We start from the raw sequence: 9,438 nt of genomic DNA, 5'->3' as shown, positions 1-9,438 counted from the left end.
ATAAATTACATTTTAAAATATATTCAAATAGAAAACAGTTATTTGAAATAGCCTTGTAAAAATATTTGTACTGCATACTGCATTGTTCATATACTTTATTTATTACCTGGAGATGACTTGACAAACACAAATAAACCATATATTGTCCCAATCGTATGTTTAATGTCTTCATGTTTCCAAACGTTTCTGTTTTCTGTGAAAACAACTGTTTTCATACAGCGATAGCTGGACGCTTTTTATTTTCATATTAGGAATTTCCTCGTACGACTTTCTGCTCGGGAGCGCCCTCCGGCTTCGAGTATGAATGAAACATACACTGCATGAGTGTTTAGCGCTCCGCGATGTTCATCTCGACTTATTCTGGGTCCGAATAAAACATCAGATCATGCACAGACTATCCTGTCTCTTTGAATTTAAATCTATATTTATTCACACCGGCTCTTGAAAACCTCTATGCGAACACACTTGCCCGAAAAAGTGCGGGGGACGAAGGGGCACGTCCCCCGTCTCCCCCGCGTAATCTACGCCCCTGCTTTCTGCACTGTGTGGGCGATATGTGACTGGTCAAACCATCTCATCAACCCACAGTCAGTCCCTGTTATGACAGACTTACATTTCACATATTTTATTTTGTAATATTTTCATCTTCCTTCACAGGTTACCATTGGCATGACTCTTCTCTCTGGAGATCCCTGCTTCAAAACGTGAGTGTGTTGTATATTGTAGATTAACTTTGTGTTACTGAATTTTATACTTCTTAATTAATTAAAAAAAAAAAAAAGTTTTCAACCCCACTAAGACCCCTCAGCAAACTTCAAATGGGGCCTCAAGATGATTTAAAATGATTTAAAATAAGACAAACCAAGATTTGAATTTTTTTTTATTTATTATTTCACCCCCTTAACAGCTTTTTTTTTTTTTTTTTTGAGAAGAAAGGGTTTTGGGGTTATAAGGAGGGTTTTGAATATAAATTTTAATAGTGTGTTTTCTATTACTAGACAAAAGTTTATTAATTTACATGACCTTTTACCAGGAAAAGGTAGTGTAAATTAATAAACTCTTTTGTCTAGTAATGCCAAGTTCTTAACTATTTTATCAGGTAGAAAAAATGAAAAAAATATTCATAAAAATTCTTATTGTTAATCCTTATCCATTAAATCATGAGTGAATGAAAAATGTTTTATTAATATAAAATAAGTGGGATTCAGCTATTAAAATGGTCTCAAATGTAATTAGTTTTATTACAAAAATCATAATTGTTGATTATTCCCTTGAAATTGTAATTGCAATTATTAATTACGATTATCACAATTTACATTGAATGATGTTACCATTGTTTGAAGCAACTGTGTGCCATATATTTATATGAAAATAAACAAGCTGAAAACACTCACACTGAAAAACTTTTATTGCTTTTCTATAGTATTAAGTCTCAAATGTCAACCATACATCGGATTGGTTTCTTCTTTAAATAATAAAAGGTAAAAATATGCATGATATTAAAACAATGGGAAAAAAACCCTTAAGATAACCTGTAGAAAGGAAAAAAAAAACACAAGCACTCAGAATAACATAAGTAGACTTTGAACGATTAATTGCCACTGTGAACGATTACGTAATTGTGGCATCTGTAATTGTAATCGCGATTAGAAATTCAATGCAGCTCTAATTGTTGTGGACAATGAGGGGCCTTGCAGTAAAGAAACTGTTGTTTAGTTCTCTTGATTCAAGCTCAGTATAGCACCCCTCTTGTTTATATTTGTAGGCAATGTGTAAGTATAAATTATTGATCAGTAGAGAGAATACAAGCTTTTATTGTTCCCTGATGATATCTAAACTTGTCTTTCACCTTTTCGTCAGGCCTGTGAGCACAGCTAAGACCATTGCCATAGCCGGGCAGGACCCCTCTCTGCAGCTGGACCGCAAGGGAGAGGGCACCGCCGACCACTCTGCACCGGCCCTCGGTGGCAGCACTCGCCGATCGGTCAAAAGTAGACCATCTGTGAACAACTCTGGTATGACCAACACACCTACAGTAGACCATCTCTGAAACTGTGAAATCTGGAGAATGTCAACAAGTAGAAAAATGCTTTACATTTACAATTGTATTAAAAGTGCACAGTATTTTATGATGATTTTGCAACGACTGTTTTTGTTCGATATTTTGGGCTTTCTAAATAAATGGTGCTAACCTGAGGTTGTTTGTTCTTAGGAGGACTTCAGGAGGGATTGGAGGAGAACCTGTCCAGTCCAGATGAAGTGTTTCACACGGGACATTCTCGCAACTCCAGCTTTGCCAGCCAACAGAGCAAAATCTCAGGTGGGACTCAGGGCACGATCAAAAGAGCATCAGGTACAGATTATAGCTGGTTACAGTATAAAAAACAACTTCAAACTACACTTCCATCTTAATTTGAACATTTTCTGAAATTAAATGTAATCATTTAGATTTACAACTGAATAAATTCTTTAGCAATTTACAATATGATACAGGAGCCAAGAGTAATACAGTGATTTTTGTGTTCTAAAATCACAAAAATTGATTGAGAGAAAATTTCACTTAAAGAAAATGAGTGTACTTTTTCATTTGCATACACTTCCATTCAAAGGTTTGGGGTCGGTAATCGGTTTTTAAGAGAAGTATCTTATTCTCTTATAATTTGATCAAAAATACAGAAAACAGTTATTTTAAATTGTAATAATATTTCACAATATTACTGTTTTTACTAATTGAAATATTTTTAAATGTAATTTAATCCTGTAATAAGAATAGTGTTTATTTCAAATAGAAATATTTTGTAACAATATGAATGTCTTTACTGTCACTTTTTCATCAATCTAGTGTATCCTTGTCTGAATATTAATTTCTTTCAAAAAACCTTTGAACTGTAGTGTAAAACCTAAGAGGCTGAAAAGTTAAAGTGAAAATTAAATTCTTACGTTCTTTTGAACAATTTTCTTTCACAACACTGCTTATTTTGATCACAAGAACTGCTGCTCACCCTTAGTCTTGTGGGATGTGCTTGTCCTCCACGCAGGCTACAGTACGGAGCACTCTCACTCCTCCAGCCTGACAGATCTGTCCCAGCACCGGCGGAACACCTCCACCAGCAGCAGCAACACATCAGGAGGAACGTCTGCAACTATCGAGAGCCCCGTAGAGCCGGAGAAAGAAGTGGTAAAACCAGAGAGACCCCCACGTCCCCCACGACCTGCTCTGCCCCCAAACAGACCCTCAAGGTGGGGAGTCACCAGCAACACCAAGATACTAAAAGTCTTTGTTGTTTTATGTGGAACTGCACAAGCAAAAATGGCATGTAGTTAAGATAAGAAGTATATATATCTATGCAGGAGAAAGAAGGACACTGTTGAGAACCATCCCACATGGGTGGACGACACACGCATTGATGCAGATGATATTGTGGAGAAGATTGTGCAGAGTCAGAACTTTGCGGATGTCAGCAACAATGAAGGTGTGTGGAGAAAAAATTTGGTAGCAGTCTTAGTAGTAGTATTAACTATTTAGTTCCTCTTAAGCTTATTTTAATTCAACACTTTGATTACTGATACATATATGAGGGTTTTACCCACTTGTGAAGCCTTCGCATCACTAAAGCTGATCATTTTGTCACTCTTTCTTTTGTCATTTCACAGACAGCAATTTAACTCTGTTCGTCAGTAGGGATGGCACCACAGCATTAAGTGGCATACAGCTTGTCAACAGGTAAACTGGTGCTCTTTTCATATGCCATTTAATTTAGTGTTATATAAATGTACAAAGTATGAATTTAATTACTCCTTTGTTTATTACACTGAAAAAAATGGTATAGAAGCTATTTTCACTCAGAAATGGCTAGTCAATTTCACAAACAATTACAAAGAAACGGCATTGAGTTCAATTTGAAGTAGAACAACCGGTATTTTTTTAAAAATCATACTCCATTAATCTTTGTTTTATTTACAACTACTAAAAATATTTTTTTTTACAGTGTATTTATACTATCATTAAAAAGTTTGGGGTCTGTAAGATTTTTTTTGTTTTTAAAAACATTTTTAATAAATCTGTTTTCCTCTTATGTGCACCAAGGCTGAATAATTTTTTTCAGAAATACAGTAAATACAGTTATATTATGAAATATTCTTGCAATTTAAAAATCTGTTTTCTATTTTAACATGGTTTAAATGTAATTCATTCCTGATTTGGCAAAGCTGAATTTTCAGTAGCGTATTTTGTATTTGACTGTTATAATATCATGTTTGATATGGTTCTTTTATTCTTTGGCAGGGTGTCTGCGGGTGTTTTTGAACCGGTGGTGATTGAGAGCCATTAGATCTCTGAGGCCACAGTAGATACTCTCTCACACAGCCACTGCCTTTTTATTATTATTTTGAAAAGATGGAGAGAGCAAGACAGGGACTGTATGTCAGAGTGGGCACCTGACTTCACAACTTGCTCCTCTTATGGGTCTGACGTATTACTCGCCTATTACAACCGTAACACCCTAATCATGCATTACATTTGCTGAAAAAACAGTGGTGGGTACGTTCATTGTTCTATGATTAAGAATGAATTAATCATAAATATTCTACAGCGGATTACAAACTACTTGAAATGCTTTAAGAAATGAGGCAAGATGGGAGCTTCAGTCTAACACTGTGAAATATGAGGGCAGTCCAAAGGTTTTAGAAAGAAATTTAGTTCAATATTATATTAAAATTTTAGTAGCATTTCACATATTATTTAATGTTTTAAAGTGGGATGATTTAATGTCTTATATTTTTTGTGATGCATTTCACACCCCTATTAAATACAAACCACTGAAATCCACCTGCCCTTGCATACATTCTAATAATGCAGTTTAGTCAGTAACCAGCCCATTAGCCTGCGATATACATGGATTAATATACATGAAATCATGTATGGCTGGCCATACATATATGTCAGAGGCATATGTTCCAGCTGGACTGGTGAAGATAAAATACATAAATATACTGTACTGCCCCCTCTCTTTCTCTTTCTAAGTAAAATTCCCAGTGTATTTCTAACTTCGTCTGTCAGTATTTCAGTTTATTTCACTATTCTAATCTTTCACTTTGCTGCTGCTTTCAGCTTTGAATATTTGTGTGACTGTGAGTTTTGGCTCTGACAGCTCTGCGGTGCACACAACACAACAGCACAGCCAAGTCATTTGTGTTGATTCTCTCACTAGGGTCTTGTTAGTATCAAAATAGTCATATCCAGTGAGATCCTGCATTGTGCAGTTAAAATATAAAGTAAGAGCAAATGATTTGGAGAATCCTTTTTGTAAGACACCACTGAATAATTCCATTGTTTGTAGGGCTAGATCAGAGACAGTGACTCATAGTCACACATCTGTCCTTGGCGACTGCCTCTGTGTTTCTGACCAGCACCTGGTGTGCAATAGGAAACAGTGTACAATAGACATGACAGTGAACTCAAGAGAACGGAAGGCCCAGTTTTCTGTGTTTCTCTGTCATGTACTGCTTGTTTGGCATCTAATTAGCTATTCATGATCTTTGTCGTGGAGATGAATATTTCTCAGTTGATCTGAGAGCATTCACCACATTAAAGACTGACATTTTGTTTAATTTTTTTTTGTCAGTTGCGAGAAAAGTGCAATGTGGGCTTGTTGTTTTGTAAAAGCCCATTTTAATGAGTTCTTTCAGGGAATTAAGCCCTGAAATATTTCACCTGTCCAGTGGCTTAAAATTACACGTTTAAACAGAATCACTGTTCACTAGTATACTAGAGAGGTGAGGGTTAGTTACATTCACATTCATATTAATTAACGTTCTTGTTATTAATGACATTTAAAAAAAACGAGTCTGTGGCATGATCCAGCTGCTTCTCTACAGGATTAGTACTCCTGGAAATTTAAAGTAACACTAACTTTTAAAGGGCAAAATATACAATATGATAGTTACGCGGCCTGATAAAGCGTGTTCTGGATGTTTCTGCTTAGCTAGTATAAGGGGATTCTCTGAAGACACTGAAAAACGTATCTAATTGTTTTCATTGTTTACACTTTGTAGCTTTCATCTACTCTTACACAAAAAAGCTATTAGCAACTAAGAACAATAACTATCCTGTCATCTTTATTTTCGAGCCAGCGGGCTGGTTCACTGGAATCTCTTTAAGGGGGATTTCCCCCTCAACCTTGATGTCAAATAAATCTAAGTCTAACATTTGTGTTGAAATAATGACCATCTGTAGTTCTTGTTCTTCCTCTCTTCTCTCTCTTTGTCTTACAAACACTTTTGTAATGTTTTTAGTGATAATTGACTGTAATCTGTGATCTTTCTAATGCAGAAGAGTAGATATATATACTTGATTTAAGATGCTGTTGCAGGGAGCAGACTGGGGTCGATATGCAAAAGTTGGAAGCAAGAGGGATGATGTCAGTTTTTGTACATTTCAGTAATCTGGAGCTTTTGTTCTCTTTAAAAATAAGGTTGTTTAATCAATGCCTGCACGTTCATTTATTTAGATATAAAATAAATATTGTTTTAAATATGTAAATCTAAGGTTCGAACAGCATTGAGCGGCACAGGCTCCAGGATACTGAAACCTCAGATGATATATATGTAAAGTTCACTACAACAGCACTTAAATACTGAGGACTAATGTCACTCACACATTCTCCAGAATGTTGATCTTCATTTCTCCTGTGCTATTGTAAAGGATGAAAGCTATGCACTTACAGAAAGCTTTCCATGATTACATCCATATTAATGACAGCAACATTCATAAAGTGAAATATATTCTGGAGATTTCTTTCAAAATGAATTTACCATTAAAGTACTATGGAAATGAATTTATTTTTCTGATTGTGACAAATATTTATATATAAGCAATGTGGTGTTGCTCCAAAGTTTTCTTGGTCTTTTGTTTGGTTTCATGCATGGAGAGGATACTTTCTAATGATGGACCGGAACTATATTTCTACACTCAAAATGTGAATGTTTCTTTCTTTAATGTAACTGTCAGGTGAGGTTATCTGTATGTATTATTTGGGGGAAATAAAGATAATGTTGGGTAATAAATAAAAATATTTGTTGTGTGATTTATTTACCATCCAGCTAGGCTATTAACTCGCCATGACGAATGATTTACTTGTGAAGTAAGTTATGTTTTTTAATTGCCAGTACACGGAATGCATGTGTGCTAATTAGCTGTAGTAATGAAGCTGAAACTAAATATAATAGGTCTACAAACTGTCCCATTTTGTTCATTCTTAACTTAGTTCCTTTAACTAAACTAACTTAGTATATTTGACATGTAGACATTGTGTTGGTGCTATACATTAAATTAAACAAGATAACCAGATGATAGTAGAATATATTCTTGAACAGTCTTGAAACTGCTTCTGTAACCTGCAGGATGACTGCTGTAGCTCAGTCATAACGGCTAACTCACCCGATTCCCGCTCTGTGCTACAAAAAGATCATATGTTAATATGAGATGTGCATTTAGCGCGGCTTCTAACAAGTAATTATCTGTGTTTGAGCGCCCTCGTGTGCTGGAATTTTTTTTTTTGAGAGAGATTAAAAAACTACAATTCCCAGCACGACTTCCGTTGTTCGTCGGAAGTACATTTCTAAAGCAGGACATTTTGGTTTCATGCGGAAGTGACACGTTCATAATGGTAAGATGATCTGAAATAGACGTAGAAGTGTTATGTTTTTTATGTCTTTTTTTGTCGTTTGCTTGTATATGTATTCATATTATGCCTAGTTGTTGCTCGCCGCGTTGTTCCTGGTTGTTAACTGTCCAACTTTCCAGTTAATATGATTAATAAGCAACACAAGAGTTTAACATCGTGGTCCGTATTTAGGCGACATAGAATAATTCACTAATAAAAGAATAGTTCTTATTCATTCATTTAAATGTATTTGTTCAGTAGTACTTCTTTGTTCATTGCTTTATGACAGCTAATGAATAATTTGACCCTGTCACAGAGATCCAGACATCGAGACACTTCATAAACACACTAAGTGTGCATCTTTAAACTTGCCTTAAAAACACATCATTTGTTTCTTTCAGTGTGGAGTATAGAAGTCAATAAAAGACAACATATTAATTCCTCAAAAATTAAATATTTATTTTATTTGTTTAAATATGTTTATCATTATATGTTTGCGTTTTATTTTAAATGAGTTGTATTAAATGAAATTTGCACTTTTATTTAGGCTTATATTTAAACTCTAAAAAACATTTCTTTTCAGGCAACAGGAGCAGATCAAGCTGTTGGTTTTGGACTTGTTGGTTTTAGTCTGTTGCTGTTTACATATTACACTATTTGGGTCATAGTCTTGGTAAGTGTGTGTGTGTGTGTGTGTGTGTGTGTGTGTGTATGTATGTGTGTTTTATGCTTAAACTTTAACAACATTTAAATGTGATGAATTAGTTTAGCAGTTTTCCAAATTGATATGACACCCATAACATGCTTTGTTTCATACGCTACTGAAAAAAATATTGAAGTGATCAAACACTGATGCAGACTTTTCTGCCCTCGTTCCAGCCTTTTGTAGACGGTGACCATGTGATCCACAGCTATTTTCTTCCACGAGAATATTCAGTCATACTTCCTGGAGTTGCAGCATTAATCCTCTTACTTTTTGTTGGTAAGCAAGCAATCCATGAACATAATGTTAATAGTATATCAAGTTCAAAATGTTTGTAATTATATCCACACCCCTTCCGAACAGCTGTGACAGTCACATCTTTCAAGAAGTAGCAGAAGACACACCTCTTCTGCAAGCACTTAACCACCTCACACCCTTAAACCAATGCACTTATACACAAAAAGCACTTACTTTTCTTCTGTGCATTACTCCTCTTTTCTAACTTGCTTCCTAATCTAGTTGTAAACCTGCATTGTGAATAATGTGGTTCCTTGACAAATTGCTTTTGTTCCTCTTTGGATAAAAGCATCTGATAAATGCATTAATGTAACGTAAATGTAAATCCAACAATACAGCCAACAATACAGCCAAAAAAAATCAGAATTTATTTGTTTTCCTCTGGTCGTTCATTTTCTCTGTCTACTCTAGTGAACAAATTTACCCTTACTGTTTTTTTCAGGCACCTTCATAGGGGTGGTAACATGGAAGAATCGAAAACCTAAGAAAGTTGATTAAGACTCTCCAGGCTGTTGTGATTCATCTGGTCACAAGAACGAACTGTGCTGATTTGACTCATGTACCACTTCCTGTACACAGCCGCGTGAAGATCAACTCCAAAGCTGCTCTCCTGGATTCCAGTTATTAGACATGTTCAGGTGGTTCCTAAAATGAACAACAAAATAGATTTCATTAATAGCCCAAAGCAGTACTGAACATGTAGCTGCGTAGTAGTCTGTTTGAGCTTTGTGCACCCGATGGCCACAACCTTGATTGAAGACCACTATAGCTTTG

General features: G+C 35.4%; 2 protein-coding genes across 3 annotated transcripts; both read left to right on the top strand.

The window, feature by feature from the left end:
• Window positions 1-639: 639 nt before the first annotated feature.
• Window positions 640-7,071, top strand: LOC107712382 (protein FAM102A-like). Of its 2 annotated transcripts, none has more exons than XM_016517616.1 (7): window positions 640-704; window positions 1,861-2,015; window positions 2,213-2,320; window positions 3,039-3,240; window positions 3,352-3,473; window positions 3,655-3,724; window positions 4,286-7,071. In XM_016517616.1, the coding sequence occupies exons 1-7, from the start codon at window positions 670-672 to the stop codon at window positions 4,329-4,331; spliced, it is 738 nt and encodes a 245-aa protein (XP_016373102.1). In that variant the 5' UTR covers window positions 640-669; the 3' UTR covers window positions 4,332-7,071. The 2 variants fall into 2 exon arrangements, with proteins under 2 accessions (XP_016373102.1, XP_016373101.1); XM_016517615.1 differs by having other exon boundaries at window positions 2,213-2,353.
• A 527-nt stretch (window positions 7,072-7,598) lies between these two features.
• On the top strand, window positions 7,599-9,432 carry LOC107712383 (dolichol phosphate-mannose biosynthesis regulatory protein-like). The gene is made up of 4 exons (XM_016517618.1): window positions 7,599-7,667; window positions 8,248-8,337; window positions 8,544-8,646; window positions 9,107-9,432. Exons 1-4 carry the CDS (start codon window positions 7,665-7,667, stop codon window positions 9,160-9,162), a joined length of 252 nt encoding a protein of 83 aa, XP_016373104.1. The 5' UTR covers window positions 7,599-7,664; the 3' UTR covers window positions 9,163-9,432.
• The last annotated feature ends 6 nt before the right edge of the window (window positions 9,433-9,438 follow it).

The sequence above is a fragment of the Sinocyclocheilus rhinocerous genome, unplaced genomic scaffold (genome assembly GCF_001515625.1).
Source record: "Sinocyclocheilus rhinocerous isolate Xijiao unplaced genomic scaffold, SAMN03320098_v1.1 scaffold298, whole genome shotgun sequence".
NCBI classification, from domain to species: domain Eukaryota; kingdom Metazoa; phylum Chordata; class Actinopteri; order Cypriniformes; family Cyprinidae; genus Sinocyclocheilus; species Sinocyclocheilus rhinocerous.
Note: the sequence above shows the minus strand (reverse complement) of the source record. Positions and strands in the feature narration are given on the sequence as shown.